The 17,748-nt window shown below is 48.9% G+C and overlaps 1 protein-coding gene across 1 annotated transcript in view; it reads left to right on the forward strand.

Moving 5' to 3' along the window:
* Positions 1–17,748, forward strand: part of GUCY1B1 (guanylate cyclase 1 soluble subunit beta 1) — a 725,186-nt gene that overhangs the window by 106,963 nt on the left and 600,475 nt on the right. Inside the window, exon 5 of the mRNA XM_069631323.1 lies at positions 13,927–14,124. Within this exon, the coding sequence (XP_069487424.1) occupies positions 13,927–14,124 (198 nt within the window). The remainder of the gene's footprint in view (positions 1–13,926; positions 14,125–17,748) is intronic.

Raw genomic sequence — 17,748 nt, forward strand, 5'->3', positions numbered from 1 at the left:
GTGGCCAGGTAATAGGTGCATATGTAGGGTAAACCGATGCCTCCCTCCCACACCGATCTCTGGAGCGTAACAAGGGCTATCCTGGATTGTTTCCCGCCCCATAGCAGTGTGCAGAGGTTCTTGTCAATGGCCCTCATTACGACCCTGGCGGAAAGTGACTGACCGGACCGCCACAGCGTAAATAGCGTTTCCGCCATTGCAAGAAGGAGCAAAGTGCGGCCCATTCCGACCCATCGGGCACGAGCACCACGGCATGGCGGAAGTGCAAAGTCCGCGATGGCGGAAATGACCCCAAAACGGCCCACACCGCCGCCGTACGGCGCCCTAGGTGCAATACCGCCACCCATCACAGCGGACACCGCAGTGTGCGCCTACCGTAAAGTACGGTGACCGGAAATATACGGAAACGGAAGTTAAAACACGGGCCCGGAACGGGAAACAACCCGCCGTACACCTATAAAACCACTAAAACCACACAACCACTAAAATCACCACCCTGAGACACAACCCAACCCGTCATCCACCCTAGCGAAACCAAGAAAAATGGGAAAAGTAGCGAAGAAAGCGTGCGACCGCAAGCGGCAGGTCCACTTCTCCCGTGAGGAACTCACCGTGCTAACAGAGACCCTCCAGGAGAATGCTGCCGTCGTCTTCTCCACGCAAATGACCAGGACGGCACTCGCAAACAAGAAGGCCATATGGGCTCTCGTGGCACAGCGGGTAAGTGCGGTGGGGACCGCACCCCGCACCCCACAGCAATGCCGCAAGCGATGGGACGACCTGCGGATACGCGTCCGCAGCATACTCTCTGCCAACCGCAACATTGCCACAGCCACCGGGGGAGGGTCGGAATCACCAATCAAGCTGACCCCCTGGGAAGAAATCTGTGCCTCCACCATCGGAATGGAGAGCATAGAGGGAGTCGGAGGGATGGAGAAAGGAGTGCAGACATCCGAAGATTCAGGTAGGTGGGCCTAATGAAACAATGCTAAATCCACAAAGTCCATCCATTCGAAGCACCATGTGTCCCCATAGTGCAACAGAAACACATGTCCAGGAGAACGTCCACACACATTGGCCTGATAGCGCACGTTAAAACCCACAATAAATACATAAATAATTAAAAACCCCTAAAACACGCACTACACGTGCAGCAGGCACACCCTAACTGCAGGCTGCCAAACAACTGCACCCTCACTCCACACACAAATGGAAGCACCTCCAAGGCCCCGACCCAAATCACCCTCAGGTACCACCCCAATGCATGTGATACATTGCCATTCCAATTCCCACAGACCCACCAATAACCCTCGCCCTCCTTTACTCCACCACAGGGTCCGATCCAAACGACGAGCTGCAGGACACCCCTACCAGCACACCTGCAAAGAGGGCCAAGACCGACGGCCAAAGACCCTCCACCTCAGCTGCACGCATCAAGACACGGCAGCAGCACAAATCAGGTGGCAGCACACAGGAGGGAACATCAACAGGCACCCCAGCAGCCAGCATGGTCACAACACCACCACCACAGGTCCCCCCAACGGATGCCACAGAAGGCACTGCCTCCGGTGGCAGCAGCACCATAGGTGACACCCCATTGATGGCAGCATGCTCCGACACAGAAGACGGGGATGTCGAAGTCAGATCCATCCATGACCTGTCCCAATCCCCCTGTCTGTTCCATCCCGTACCACATGAGGATACCACGCAGGGGCACCCACAAGACGACGACTGGCCATCCCCCACAAGCCCTGTGGCAGGGCAACATGAGGACAACAGCCCCTCTGTGACACCCCCGCAAATGGCCATGGCCCAGCAGAGGCAACAGTCCCTCGACCAGTTAATCGTGCAACAGCAGCAACTGGCCACGCTCCTCAAGGACCATGCCGATGAATGTGGGGGCACTAAGGCAGACATAGAAACATCAACTGAGACACTTAGGGCACAAATGGAGAGAGGCACAGAGACACTAAGGGCACAAATGGAGAGTAGCACCGAGAGCCTGAGAGTCCAAATGGAGAGAAGCACCGAGAGCCTGAGGGGGGAACTGCATGCGACGTCCAAAGACGTATGTGGTTAACTTGCCGCAGTGCGCCGTGTGCTCACTGAGCTCTCGCAAACCCTTAGGGACATGCATGGACGTGAGCAGGCAGAGACATCATCCGTTGCAAGTTCCGTCCAGGGCAGCCCCCAACGTAGATCTGGGAGGAACCTGCGCTCCACAGGCAGGGGTGCCCCTGATACCCGCAGAGGGGGCTTGCAATAGCGACTGCCCACGGACGATGAGCATCTTTGGACACTGGTGTTCGGGGGGGAGGTGGGAGGGTGGAGGGGGTGTGTTGGGCTCACTTGGGTGGCGGGTCGATAGGGTGTACAACATGATATCACATATGCCATAAAAAGTGCACGATCAACCAATGAGATGTGTGGACATTGATCTTTGTGTACTAGGCCATTATAGGCGTACAGTCCATATTGTGCATGTACCAGACACACACAGTGCCACGCATCCCGTGTCCATGTATCAGCCACCAGGCGTGAGTGCTAGAAGCATGCATCAATGAGATGCTGACGAATGTCACGGGCCTCCGGTGCCTCGCAGACTCCTTGAGGTGCTGCCACATCCCCACCCTCATCATGACCATCTTCAGGTGCTTGCAGTTCTGCGTCAGGGGGCATGGGCACATTTCTACGTACGCACATGTTGTGGAGCATGACACATGCCATCACCATCTTTGCAACCTTCTCATGGCGGTACAGGAGTGCCCCGCCAGACCTGCTGAGGCAGCGGAAACGACCCTTCAGTAGGCCGAATGCCTGTTCAATGACTACACGGGTACGTGAGTGGGCATGGTTGTAGTCCTCCTCATGCTGGTCCCGTGGGTTCCGGACTGGTGTGAGGAGCCATCTCTTCAGTGGATATCCAGCATCACCTGTATGTGGACGAGAAACGTATGATGTGGAATGCCATTGCTACGTACGCACACCCCCCCCCCTTCCTGCCAGGTCATTGCCGAATCACATACCCCACATTATCATGCATGTAATGAGACTCACCGAGTAGCCAGGATCTGTTCCCTGCGTGTCGCTCCATGTAGCGTGGTATTGTAGAGTTCCTCAAGACCATAGAATCATGGGTTGATCCAGGGAATCGGGCACAACAATGTGTAATGATCCTGTTGGAGTCACACACCATTTGTACATTCAGGGAATGAAATTGTTTTCGGTTGCGGTACTGGGCCTCCATGGCATGTGGGACGACCAATTCCACATGGGTGCAGTCGATGGCACCAATGCAACCCGGTATGCCGCCAAGTGCATGGAATCCCACTTTTGTGTTGGTAATTTCCTGCTCCGAGCGTGGTAGAGAGATGTAGTCGTCTGCGTGCTGCAGGAGGGCATCGAGCACTTGCAATAGTGTCCGTGAGAACAGTGGCTGAGAAATGCCATGCAACTGTCCGACTGTGTGCTGGTAGGTGCCTGTGGCCAGGAAGTGGAGTACAGACACCACCTTCAGTAGGGGTGGGATGGCGGTTGGGCTATCTATCATGCTGACAAGGTCAGCCTGTGTCATGTCCACAATGGCGGTTATGGTGTCCCGGTCCAGACGGTAGAGGGTGTGGATCTGCTCATCAGTGAGGTTGAACGGATGTGCTCGGAGGCGTGGGATTGCGGGCTGCCTGCGTGGTGGTAGTGGCTGTGCTGGCGGCCCTTGCTGGCCCTGCCTTGGCCTCCTCCTCCTCCTGCGTCTCCTCCGTGCGGCCGGTTGTAGTTGGTGTTCGTCTTCTTCTTGGAGTTGGAGTACTTGCAGTGCTATCAGGTCCCCCAGGGCCAACATCGCGAGTCCTGCCGGTAGCATTTCGGAGTGGGTGTGGGAGGAGACTGGCTGTGCAATTTATGTGTTTCCAGGCTGAATGGCCTCCACCTGTGGTGATTCATTCCACCTGTGCAAACTGCTCTCCCCTTCGGCCGAGCACGTCCCGCGCACAACGCTGCAATTCGTGGAATGGCATCTTGCTATTGCAATCTTGTATTTTTACCCGATGGCCGTGTAACATTGGTTGATATGTACATTCTGTTGTGGTCCCATTGTTTCACATACTATCTGTGCAGTCGCGAACAGAGTTGTGAAGGGTCAGTGGAACGTAGTACTCGAGTAACGGTGGGCCCTCATTCATCACTGTACCGAGTTGCAACGACGGGCGGGGCGTCCCATTCGTGGGTGAAGGCAGTTGCCATTTTCACACACAGCCGCACTCGATGGATTAATTAGTGTTTTCAAACGGCCACAGATGCCTCTTCGACGTGATGTTGCAAATGAGGAATTCGAAGGGCGGCGCTTTCGGTTTTCAGCTAGCGGCGAGGAGATGCCCACAGGTCTGACTGCAAATATAACGTTCTATTGTTCAATGTCCTTGGGACAGGGGCCATGGCGAGAATGCTATGATTGATATGAATAGTATGGGATGCGCAATTGCGTAGTGGACGATAAGGCAGGACGTTCCCAAATACATGTTACTTCACTAGACTGGAATTACGTGCTGGGGCACTGTGGATTTTGCAGGCTGCATAACGCACAGACTCAATGGATATTTCTAATGTTATGTGAGTAAATATTCAGGCGTTTTCATTACGGGATGAGGGAATGATGAATGGATGCATGGGCAGGTGATTTGATACAGTGTTTGCCATGTACAGGGCTTCTTGGGATCTGTCCGCCCCCCCTGCGCTATGTGATGCAGGGCTGCCATAGTGGGACCATCGTCTATCTGGCCTTGTTGAGCCCTCCCTGTCTCGACGCGCCTTCAGACACTTGTGTCCATGCACGTTACCAATCCCATCTGAAGGATTCTGTTTTCACAGGCGCATGCACAGGTACACTCGTTTGTGATGGTGTTTTCACCTCGATATAGATAGTTATGATTCGCAAGTGGTTTTGGGGTGGTGATGATCCTTTGGAGTGGGCTTGCATGCATATGGCTGTGGATCTAGTGTGATCATTGATGTGAGTTGTTCGAATGTAGTTCTGATGGCCATTCTATTCTGTTTCTTTTCTTTTGGTTGACAGGTATCTCCTCCCCTTTTGCCACTGCCATCTGTATGCCACTCCTGCAGATGGCTTTTACTCCCGACACCTGCTGCTTCGTGTTAATCAGTGGAGCAGCATTACGATCTTATGGGACGATCGCCAATGGGCCACATGCCCTTACGCAGTACTGGTGGCTCGGAGCAACATTTCGGCCTTTCAGCTGGACTAGTGCCTCCCCATTGGGACGGCCCTGCGGTTCTGTGCGCTTCCATGTTGCCTTTTCGTACGTGTATGTGGCTCTGTGTACCATGAGGGAACAGGGCGTCACACGAGTAGTGGCTGGTCATTTCTTGCGGATGCAGCCCACAATGGTGAAATGTGTTTTGGAGTTCATGGCCTGATGGCTGTATGGGCTTGGTGATATTGATGTGCATTAAAATTCTATTCTGATATGGGCCGTGTAGCGTTCTTCTTCGCAAGTGATGTGGCATATTCCTATTTGGGGAGCGATGTATTGTGAGGGGATCTGCATTGGGTTCCAGCTTCGGAGTTTTGTTGCGTGGTCCTGTACTGGGCGCGTTTGCCTACGAAGCCCGTGAGGTCAGGGATGGGGGCTGCCAATATGACAGTTTGAATGTTGTCATGCTCAGGGGCGGGGGATTGGGTTTTGTGTGACAGATGCCGGTCAGCCAGGTGGACTGGTGGAATGTTGTGATTTTCGGAATATTGCTGGTCACAGGTGCCTGTGTTTGCGTGCGTTTCTTGGTGGGGGACTGTGGTCATGTCCATTGGGATGGCGTCTGTATTCGTGCCATCTGTGCCCTGCAGCTCCCATTGGCCCCTCTTGAGGTCCATTTGTTCGTTGGCATGCATGGGTGACTTGTGCATTTCACTGGTTGCATTGTGGCTTCGTTGCACCTACGGGGAGTTGTACTTTGTGGGCAGGGAGCGGTGTACGGGCAGTCAGTGGGGCCGTTTACGGTTGATTCGCGATGCCGTACTTCTCACCATGGCGGAATGGTGCATTCCGCCATGCTTGATGGCGTTAGGTACATGTCCGCTGGGGTCGGAATTGGCGTACCGTTGCGCCATGGTGGTGTTTACGGTTTGGCATGGCGCGCGCGCGCGTGCTTGGTGCAGTTAGCGTTGGCGTTCACTACGGTGTCGCTAATGGCATCGTACTTTGCGGTGACGGGTCATAGTCGCACCGAGCGCTATTCGATGGCGGTATTGCATTTCCGCCATCGTTTTCCGAATTCCGCCAGGGTCGTAATGAGGGCCAATGAGTGCGAATGTTTCTCGGGGGAGGGGGAATGGGGCGTTTTGGAGGACATACAATAGTCTGGGAAGGGTCATCATTTTGAATAATGCGGCCTGGCCCATTAGCGATAGGGGAAGAGATTGTCAATGGGGGGTGTCTCTGTTGAACCGCTCTATGACTGGTTGTATATTAAGCCGGGGGAACCCATCAAGCGTCGGGTCAAGCCGTATACCCAGGTATTTGAGTTCCCTGATAGAGACGTGATATGGGCAGGTCTCCGGGATCGCCGATTCGCCACACTGGATCGGGAAGAAGATGGTTTTGGCCTCATTAACCTTCAGGCCTGCAAAGTACTGATATTCCCTGAGTATGTGGGAGACCACCGGGCATGAGATATTCGGGTTACTGAGGTATAAGAGCAGGTCGTCCGCATAAAGCGAAAGACGGTCTTCTCCTCCTGGCCAGGCAAAACCAGTCCAGTTGGTGTTAGCTCTGAGCTCAATCGCTAGCGGCTCGATGGCAAAGAGGAAGAGGAGTGGAGACAGCGGGGATCCCTGTCTCGTGCCCCGACCCCGGGGGAAAGGTTTGGAGGACCTGCCGTTCACCCTCACCGTGGCTTCCGGGGATGCATATAAAAGTTTTACCCAGGATATAAATGCCTGCCCCAGATTCATCCTAGCCATGATCTCCCACAAAGCATCCCACCCCACAGAGTCAAAAGCTTTTTCGAAGTCCACCGCCAGGAGGGCGAGTGGGGCTGGTATTTCCTTTGCCCTGGACAGTGCCAATTGGACTCTGCGTAGGTTCATCCGAGTTGATTTATTGGGCATAAAACCACATTGGTCCGGGTGATCGAGGGTCTCGATCACTTGCAGCAGTCTGTTAGCGAGTGTTTTGGCAAGGACCTTCGCTTCACCATTGATCAAGGATATCGGACGATAGGAGGCACATTCCTCCGGGGGTTTCCCAGGCTTATGTATGACAACTATGCATGCCTTCCTGAGGTCTGGGGGAAGGGCTCCTACTTCCTTGCTGCGTAGAAACATGCGTTGCATGTGGACAGGTAGCATGCCTCCGAGGCACTTCCACGTTTCAGTTGGGAACCCATTAGGGCCCAGAGTTTTCCCGGGTTGGAGTTGCGCCAGTGCATCTTGTACCTCAGTGTCAGTGATGTCCGCATTCAGGAGATCAGATTGGTGCTGCGGGAGTATAGAGATTTTTATAATAGGTGGCGAATACCTCGACGATATCCGAGTCTTCTGTCAACAATGTCCCGTCCGGCGATCTGATTGTCCTTACGTGTCCCCAGCTTTGCTCGCGTCTCTCCAACCAGGCCAGAGTCTTGTTAGCTTTGTCGCCCCCTTCGTATATTTGGCTCCGGACTAATTGGTGGGCAGTTCGAGCGTTGTCTAGGGATAGGTTACTGAGGGCGTCTTGCGCCGTGAGCATCACTTCCTTTGCTTCTTGGGTGTTTTGTATAAGGATTTGTCGCTCACATTCCAAGACGCGTGTTTCTGCTTCCCTGATCTTCTGGACTTGGCGTTGTTGGTAGGCGGAAACCGTGGAAAAAGCCTCCCCATGTAGGACTGTTTTGTATGCCTCCCAGATCGAGATTGGGCAATCCACCGAGCCCTCATTAATTTTGAAGTATTCCGTTGTCCTCTTTTCCAGCTCCTCCGCAATTTCAGGAAGACGGAGATGGTATGTATTTAGGCGCCAATTACGATCCGGGCGACAGGAGGATTTTTTTAGAGTTAAAAGAAGCGGGCAGTGGTCCGAAATTCCTCTCGCGAGGAATGCAGCGTTGAGAAGCCTGTGGGTAATGTTGCGGGGGACAAAGGCATCGATCCTGGAGAATGATTTGTGGACACCTGAGTAGAAGGAGAACCCTGCCTCTTCTCCATGAAGTGTGCGCCACGCGTCCACCATTCCTGAGGCCTCGGCGAACATGGCGAGCGGCGTGGAGGTGGGACCTGTTCCAGCTCGCCTATAGGTTCTGTCGACTGTGATGTCCATTACTTCGTTAAAGTCTCCTCCGAGCACCCACACATCAGCCTCCTCCTCCAGGAGCAAGCTCTGAAGCTTGGTGAGCAATTCTTTCGTCAGCGTGGGGGGGGCATAGATTGCTGCCAGGCCCCATTTCTTGCCCCAGATGTCCGCTAGCATCAATACATAGTGACCCCGGGGGTCCGCCCTGATCTTCCTAACCTGGAGAGGGACTCTCTTGTGGACGAGAATCATTGTGCCCCTGGCTTCTTTCGTGAATCCGGCATGGTAGACATTCGAGTAGTTGGACCTTTTGAAAAAGTTGGTGTTTGTGCCTATCAAGTGCGTTTCGTTTAAGAGGGCAATGTCCGGGGAGTGTCGATTTAGGTACTGGAGCACCAGTCTCCGCTTTATGCTAGAGCCGAGGCCATTGACGTTCCAGGACAGTATTGTCAGATTGTTGGAGTTCATCCTGTCTGCGTGAGTCTATTTGGTGTGGTAGCAGGGAGGATTAGTGGCTGTTGCATTTTTCCCCTCGGGGACGTGTGTCGTTTTCCTCTCGGGGGGACATCCGGGGGCCGCTTCGCACTGGAGCGCCTGAAGGCTGGTAGACACTTGTGTCTCTGGTCCTGGCCCAGAACAGTATTTGTTTGCCTTGTCTGTTCTCGTTGGTTTCCATCTTTCTTTTCTCGTGATTGCGTTTCCTCGGTTCCCCAAAACTCCCCCCACCCTGTACTTCCCCCCCAACTGGGAGCACCTGTCGCCCAAACATTGAACTTATAGCTTGGTGAACTTAAACTGCATCGGGATGACCCGACCTAGGGTGGTAGCCCTTGTGGAGACTGCGGTACCTGAACGGTGGCGGCCGCAATGATGCAGTTTCCGTGTTGTTACGTAGCCAGTTCGGTTCTGTGGTGCCCAGACCTCATCTGTTCTCAGTGGTGTTTTGGGTGGGATGCTGTGGCGATGCGGTTTCCGGGTCTGTCCGGGTGAAGGGTGGCGAGCGCTGCCCGGGCCCGGGTTTGCGCGCAGGCGGTCCGGAGGGCGAGCGTCAGGCCATGGGCCCATTGAGGATCTGTGTTTCAAGCCAGTCCCATGCTTCTTTGGGATTGTGGAATAAATGGGTCGTGCCCTTGTGGTGGACCTTGAGTATCGCCGGGAAGAAGAGAGCAAACTTAATTGGCAAGGAGTGAAGTTTCTTCTTGACAGAGTCGTATGACTGGCGGGCCTTCTGGACCTTTTTGGTATAGTCCGGGAAAAACCCCACTCTATAGCCGTTGTATGTGATTGGGCCGGAGGCCCGTGCCATCTGCAGGATAGCGTCTCGGTCCCGGTAGTTGAGGAGGCGTGCGATTGTTGTTTTAGGCGGGGCTCCTGGGGTGGGTCTCCCAGTGGGTACCCTATGTGCTCTCTCGATAGAGAAGAATTTCGACAATTTCTTGGGGGCAAAGACATGAGGTAGCCAGTCCTCTAGGAAAAGTTCAACACTAGGGCCTTCCTCTTTTTACGGGATCCCGAGAATCCTGAGGTTGTTGCGGCGTGCTCTGCCCTCACTGTCTTCGGCCCGGTATTCAAGTTGATTAACTTTCTGGGCGATTATGGCTAGTTGTTGTTCCAGCTGGCAGACGTTATCTTCTGTATCCGACACCCTTTGTTCCGCTTCTCCGACCCTGGACGACAGGTTGCGGAGATCCTGGCGAAGGAGAGCTACTTCTGTGGAGACACCTCCTATTTTAAGTTCCAGCGAGGTTCTCGAGTCCCCAATTGCCTTCATTAAGTCGTTCAGGGAGAGTTGGGGGTCCTGAGTTCCTTCCATGTTGCCTGCTTCCTCCTGGTTTTGTGTCTCCTGGCGGGCGGGGGCCTCCACTGTGTAAAGGTCCATTTTACTCTGCAGGGTTTGTCGCTTGACCTTGTCTTTGGCCATGGCCGAGCCGGTGTTTTATGTGAGGGTTTAGGCCCGGGTGGGTCGTGCGGATGCCCCGCGGGGATCGCCGAGGGCACCAAGTCGGGGTGGGCTCGTCGGTCGTCTATCTTTTCCCACTCTGTCTCGAAACACAGGTAGGGGCATACACGTGAGGACCGTGACCACCGTCTCGAATGTTTACTGTTCCTGAGTGGATTGAAGCGCAGAGGGGCGCTGTCTCCGGCGCCAGTCACGCACACCCCACTGCGTGCACTTCTGTAGGAGTATTATCCTCCCAGGGGCCTGGTTGTAGAGTGACGGCCCGGTCTCCCAGCGGTAATGGTGCCTGAGGCCCTCTATCTGCGGCGGGGGGAGGTTGCCCCAATGCTCGTCTCCACCGGGAGTTGTTCCCCCTTGTGCAGCCGCGCGGAAATGGCGGCAAGTCTCACACCAGCGACTCCGGGGTCGCGTTCTTCGCCTTTCCGGGACCGATTTCGTCCCAGGCCGCAGCTATTGTTGCCTGGGGACGTCCGCCACCGGGGTGCTGGGTCTTGGGGTCGGGTGGTTCCGATGTACGGAATAATTACAGGATATATTCCGCGGCCCCCGGGAGCCCGAGGCAATTAGTTCTTCATGCGCGGCTCACGCATGCGCAGTCGCCGCAGTCATTGTTGATTGCGCCTAAGAGTCGGAACCTGTGAGGCTGAAATGCTGGTAAGCCGGAGAGAGTTTTCCCTTCATGGAGGGGTGAGAGTAGCAAGGTGTGGTCCATTGTTCTAAAATCATTAGGTGGGGGGAAAGCTGATATCCTTTGAAGGAATGCTATTTGAAACAAAGTGGTTTGGGCTTTATTTGTTGTTGTGTTGCCAGAAGGAGGGACTATTGTCAATAATGCACTCACATGATTTAGCACAAGTGTCCAACTAAGGTGTGAAGGTGCATGGCATTAAGGCAATCTTGGAATTCCTTATGTTTTGCAGCAATGTAAAGGGTTTACTAGCTTTTAGGCACACATGCTGCATTGTCAAGCCTCAGAAGCATACAAATATTGCCACCCCACACATATGGGTAAAACCGAATATCATGTGTGAGCTGGTGGGATGGGTGTTGGTGGTTGAGCCAATGCGATAAATACAAATGCAGTCATTCTCTTCTGCTAATCTAGACAATGAATTAACTGAGCTGTATGATGCAGTAGGTCTACATGTATAGTACTTTCCACATTCATAGGGTCTCGTTCTCTCTTTCCCAACTTGGTCCCTACTTCCTGCCTTTCCATGTGTCCTGGCTTTCTGCTCCTTCCACATCCGTTTAGGCCAGGCTATCCCATTTTTTACTCTCTTTCTATTTTTGTCCTGGTATAAGGGAGGAGATGCCCGAGTCCTGTGTGCTCTGCAGGCCAGATTCTGCACAAGTTGCAATTGTATGAAATGTCAGACCCAGGATCAATTGTTGGCTGGTTGCAGGGGGTTTGGCTGGCTTTTTGGGTGCATTCAATAGATATATGTTATTGTTGCCATTGCTTCAATGTCATCCTCTTTGGTGGATCAACAACATGGGTATCTCGGGTACTGCTCACTTCCACCTATTGTCTTTCATCCAGCATTTCCCAAGGGGTTTCCCTTTCACTGATACTGTTTAATCTATATGTTCAGCCATTGACAATGCTCTTCCACTAGTGCCACATCAGGTGATAGTCAGGTCCTCATGTGACTGAATGGGAATATTCATACCAATGCAGTTCAATTATCCAACTATATAAGAGCCAAATGTAAGTGAATTACATTTGACTGTTTAAAGTTAAATGCCTGATAATGTGAAGTACTTTTGGTGCGACAATATACCAATTGATAGTCCACTCACGACTGGCCCAGCTCCATGACCAAGTGCCCTATTGGAATGAAGGTAGTTCTCAATGTGCGATATCCTGTTGATTCAGATCTAAAGATGGAGCCTCAAATAGTGTCTTTCGCCTATTCAAATCTTAATAATCTGTGTACACTTTGCTGTATCTATCCATTGCTTATGATATCTGCGGTGCAATGATTTCTATCCAGGATACTCTCACTACAGAGCTACTATGGAAATGGTGGAGACCATAAAGTACTAAACCTTTGGTATCTGTGACCAGAGAATTAGCATGTTATATAGGTGTTAATAGAGCAATTAGAAATGCCCTTTTTACTCTTGTTTTTTTTTTTTTTAATTAAGGAATAACATTCATATATATGGGACCTACTTAAGAGCTTCATTTTTATTCTTTTAAAGCAGATCAAACATGTCTTGGAATTATCTAAGTATTAGTCTTTAGTTACAGTGCTGCATCTTGACTTATCATAGAGGCAAATCTACGAGACTTTATTGCTTATCATAGCCATCCTCTGTGTTGGTTGTCATTTGAACGCCAAAGAGAATTTAAAGTACTACTTATGTTGCATTGTGCTCGATACGTTATGTTCCCCACTTTCTGACTTAATGTCTGACTATCTACCTTTGGATTGTGCCCTTCATGTCCAAGTTAATCTGCACATTAAATATGACACCAGAGGAAGCTCAGTGTTTAAGCACTTCACAATACATTTGTAAGAGGTGACAGGTTATGTGGATTTGTTTGCAATGTGTCTTTGTAAGAAACGTCAAACAACAACAGACTAAGTGTGCAATGTAACCGATTTCTTAAGCACACACGCCCAGAAATGCCTGAGGGTTAAGTGCCCTCTATAAATGTAAAAATAAATAAAGAAATAAGTAAATACACAGTTTCCTTTTACTGTCTGCCTTTGATGACTTAATGAATTTGCAAATGTCCAGGACAGCCCTTCAAGTTTCATCCTGAAGATTTCAAAAAGGACTGGGAATTGAATATGTATATATTTCGATGTGTGAACCTTGCTCACGTTTAACATACAGTAACCCTACCCCTAAGCAGCGGGGCAACAGCATACAGCCATGAAGATTGATCCCCTGCGTGCTATCGACTAGAATCTGTCACTTATTGGATGTGGTCTGCGAGGCACCATTGGAATGCCTTATTAGAGAACTGTCCATGCGCAAATCTCATCAATTCCATTCTGCATCCTTACTTGTAGGTATTCCTGCATACATCTGTCTTAATAATGTATACAGATCTACGCATGTCTGCATTGCACTAGTCTCTGCGTCAGAACCATACTGTCAGCCATGGTGTAAACATCATCTCATAGTGTTATAGCAAGGCTAATACCCTCTGTCGGTCATGATCTCAATTTGTAGCCATCTTCTTGCACACATATCCCTTTGGTGTTTTTCTATGAAATGATCATGCGCATATTAGTGTCTAATATTGTGAAAACCCTTTTATGAAAAGGAGCATAATTCATTGTGCACCCAGTTTTAAAATTGCCCCCAGATAGATAGTGGTAAGGGTTAAGTGCAGAGAACGGGAAGGGACAGTCAGTGAAATGGTATGGGTGAACACCCCTTAAGTACCTGGGAAAGGGGCCTCTTCATCTCTTATTGTACTGTATTGCATACGTTTCCTTTTGCTCAGACATTTGCGCCTAGTTAATTTGCTAATTATAAATGGTTTGTAAAGTTAAAGGTGCAAAATCCATCATCATCGTTGTGTATGTGTGTTTGCTAGTAAGTGCTGTAGTTTGTCGCAATGCAATTATTTTCTAATATGTACTTAAGATGTTTAGGTGGAAAACAGTTGTTTTCATATATTGAAATGTGATTATTTCATTTACTGATTGAATGTCTTTTCAGAACCTGGATGCTTTGCATGACCACCTTGCCACTATATACCCAGGCATGCGTGCCCCGTCTTTCAGATGCACCGATGCAGACAAAGGAAAAGGGCTGATTCTTCACTACTACTCAGAGAGAGAAGGACTACAGGATATTGTCATCGGTATCATCAAAACCGTGGCTCAGCAGATCCATGGCACGGAAATAGATATGAAGGTACCCAATTTAGGCCTTGGGTTGGGGCAGGAATGGTTGTTGTTCTGAGGTAGGGTTAAACATAAGTAGAAGCTGTTGCACTTAATCACACAGATCCACACTACGCTGCTCATGTTATTGCACAGAAGAGTAGGCATGTGAATACTATTTTTTAAAACAAAAAACTAAACATCCACTAATGTTTTTGTGTATGTATATCAGTATCCTTGCATGGGACCTTTTATATTATTTTTGTTGCAAAGTCAGGTAAATCTGTTAGAGTACTTTTTATAAGTACAGTCCACAAATACTATAACGATGTCAGAATATTTTCATGACATAATGATAAGCAGAACCGGTGAACTCTTCAGAGAGAAAGACAATAGTTTTCAGAAATCAAAATGGTATGATGACATTGTATACATTTGTTTGATGTGCAGTTCAATCCTCCCAGCCTAGTTTCTCATCCAAACATGCCATACATTTAATGGTGACCTTTTACATGCTGTAAATTTGGTGCAACACCATCCAGAAGAATTATCAATTGAACTTGTAAGCCCCTAGCTTTCGTGAGCCTTGTAGGCATGTCAGTCCTTTGCAACTATGGACCCTCAAAAGCACATCAGCGTCCGGAGAATGTGCGTGGACCTTGTCCAAGCATTGGCTACAATTAATGATCTTAGGTTGTGCTCAGTGCGAGCTGAGCTCTTCACACACCATCACTGTCATTTCCTCTCCCTCACGTATACCCTGCCCCAGCTCTTCCTCGAACCCACCTGCCCATCCACCTAAACAGACCCAGCAAAGTTTAACCTCCCCATGCCTTCATTCCCCAAACGCCCTTACCTGTGTCCTGCTGCGCTCTCCAGCCTACACTCACCATCCAAAACATGGCTCCCAGGGAAATGGAGACCTGACAACTGGTAGCTTCCTTTCCCTCATCTTCTCAGTGGCCATTTTCTTATGCATTCCCTTTTTTCCCACGACAAAATAACTTCCCAACTTGAACAAATATATATTTTCACACTGGGGATTTGCCCCAGGGTGCTAAAGCAATAAAAGCCTTTCTTGTAGGAGTTCTACTGGCCGATAACTTGATCTCCAGGAAATGGAAGGGTCTAATTGCTTAATGTTTAACGTTTCGAAACATTTGACAATGACTGATGGGTGCGGGCTCTTCATTGTGGAAAATGCTCAGTTCAGCATGACTGTGACTGTTATTCCAAAGGCTTTTGCAAATGCTTATGACATATGTGGATAGGTGCAACCTCACTATTCTCAAAGAAGCAAAGGAATCTCATCCACACAACAGTAGGTAGAGGTGATGGCTAATCTGTTTCAATTCAGCATGCAAATAATTCCTGTGAGCATAATGTATTTATTTGTATCGCAGTTGGAATGGAAAGGTTGATAAGATCATCAGTCGGAAAAAAACAGTGAACTAAGTGCTCGCCCCTGATATCTGTGTGTAGCCTGCTGTGGCAGGTTCAAATCGCAACGTGGCAGGGCCAACTTTCATCCTTCTGAGGTGAATAAACTGAGTACCACTCAGTGTGATAAGGATGTCTTCTGTTATTTCAGCATTCTGAGAACTACTGGTGTGTAGCACTATATAAGAAATACATTATTATTATTATTATCTTAAAGTGGGTGAAATGCCACAACCATAGGTTACCAGTACCATGATTGACACACAACAATCCCATGCAAAATAGAAAGAGAACCTTGAAGTATAGCTCTCTTGATTACATAGTCTATAGCGCTTCTTTAGAACCGAAATACAGCATCTCTTTTTATGCACCAGCTACTGAACTTGCTGCATAATTGTTTGCTTCTGTAAGGATGATAGCTGATGGTGTAGAACATGCAAGTAATTCAGATGGCTGTGCTGCAAGTGTAAAGCATTTATGATCATGTTTAATGTTTTGAAATGGTTTAGAAATATATAACTTAGGGTCTTCCTAATCTTTAAAAATCGATTCCATGTACCCATAGCAGCTGGGACATGCATATTCATACTGATATTAAACTCATTAATGTTGTCTTAAAATTATATTACACAACCTGCGGTACTGACTGTGTAGTTATCATTAAGTTTCTCAACTCATAGGAAGAGCAGTTTTTGGACAGCATATTACGTTGACACTGTTCGCCGAATCCTCACCAAGCATTGCAAAAACAGTTCATGGCCTGCTCGGAATGATTTTGCAAAGTTTGGTGCATTTTCGTCCATGAGGGGCAACGTTATAGGGGGATCCCAAAACTTCTGAAATCCTCATAGACATAATGGAAAAAGAAATGTGCTCACACTGACAGCCTAAACCGCTGGACATAATTGCACCAAACGTCAGCGTATTTGGTGTAAATCCATCCAGTAGTTTAAAAAAAAAAAGACCAAACCATAGGTAAAAAGAAGTTAGTGATATCTGCGTCCATCCGTGGACTAATTTCCTGGTTCAATGTCCATGGACACCCCAGGACCAATCAGGGGGTTGCGTGGTGTTCACATTTATTAAAAGCGTAAGCTGATTTATTGTTGAAAATTGTGAGCTGCGTCACATTTTTTTAGACAGCCACCATGTTGGATTTGCGGACCACGCCCTTTGCCCATGGGGCACCGTGGTGTGAAAAAACACTGGAAAATACATTTGGGTTATTTTGTCACTGAAAGTTTGTCTGGGAAGGGGGGCAGTGGAACCAAGTTAATATGAAGAAGTTTTTATAGGTGAAAACATCTGTGCAAGTGCCACCGAGTCTGCGGTCAAGTTGACTGTCCGTGGCCATATTATGAGCTGCGGACACGGACATGTGTCCGCGCACAGTATTGGGATTGAGAGCGGTTGAGGGTGAGTCATGTTATTTGAAGGTGTATTGTGCTTATTTACAATATGGTTTAACTCTATTGTTGTGGTTTTGGCCAGTGGCCAGATACTTGAGGCATGGCTACAGGCCATGCCTCCAAGAATCTGGACACTTGCCACTGCCATACTAACATGTGTATAGTAATTATAGGTACTCTTGGGGGAGTATACAGTATTTGTAGTATGATGGAATAATATGGTTGAGTGTATGGTATTATAATCCTACCTTGTTTTGTCCAGAAATTGAAAAAGCCAGGCGGAATGTTAATAAAGTTGTATGTGCTTTTTTACAAGGTGTAGGAATGGCATTGTTCTACAATGAGAGTATAAAGTGTGATGGATTGAACATTTCTTTCGAAGGGATGGAGTACATTTAACATATGTTGAAAATTTGATTTTTCTTTCCAATGTTCAGGATGCCTTAAAACAGTTTTTGTGAAAAAAATAAATCATGTAAAATATGTAGTAAATCATTTGTTAGTAGCTATAGTACATAAAAACCAAAAACACACATAAACATTAGTAGTAGTTTTTGTAAAAGTTATTAAAACTAATAAGTGCAGTATTTTTTAGTATAGTAAGTAAACCCAAATCAACCTAAACATGTTCTTTTAAGAGCCACCATTGGCTCTTAAAAGAACATTTTTTGTTTTTTTTGTTTTACATCACCTTCCTAAATATGTGAGAAGTCTGCAGACTATTATACTGTCCGCGGGCTAAATAGAGTCATACAAGGCTTTTAGGAAGTTATGGTATTAGGTGGTGTAATGTGTATGGAAGTGTA

This window comes from Ambystoma mexicanum, chromosome 6q (genome assembly GCF_040938575.1).
Source record: "Ambystoma mexicanum isolate Mex_15411 chromosome 6q, UKY_AmexF1_1, whole genome shotgun sequence".
Classification (NCBI taxonomy): domain Eukaryota; kingdom Metazoa; phylum Chordata; class Amphibia; order Caudata; family Ambystomatidae; genus Ambystoma; species Ambystoma mexicanum.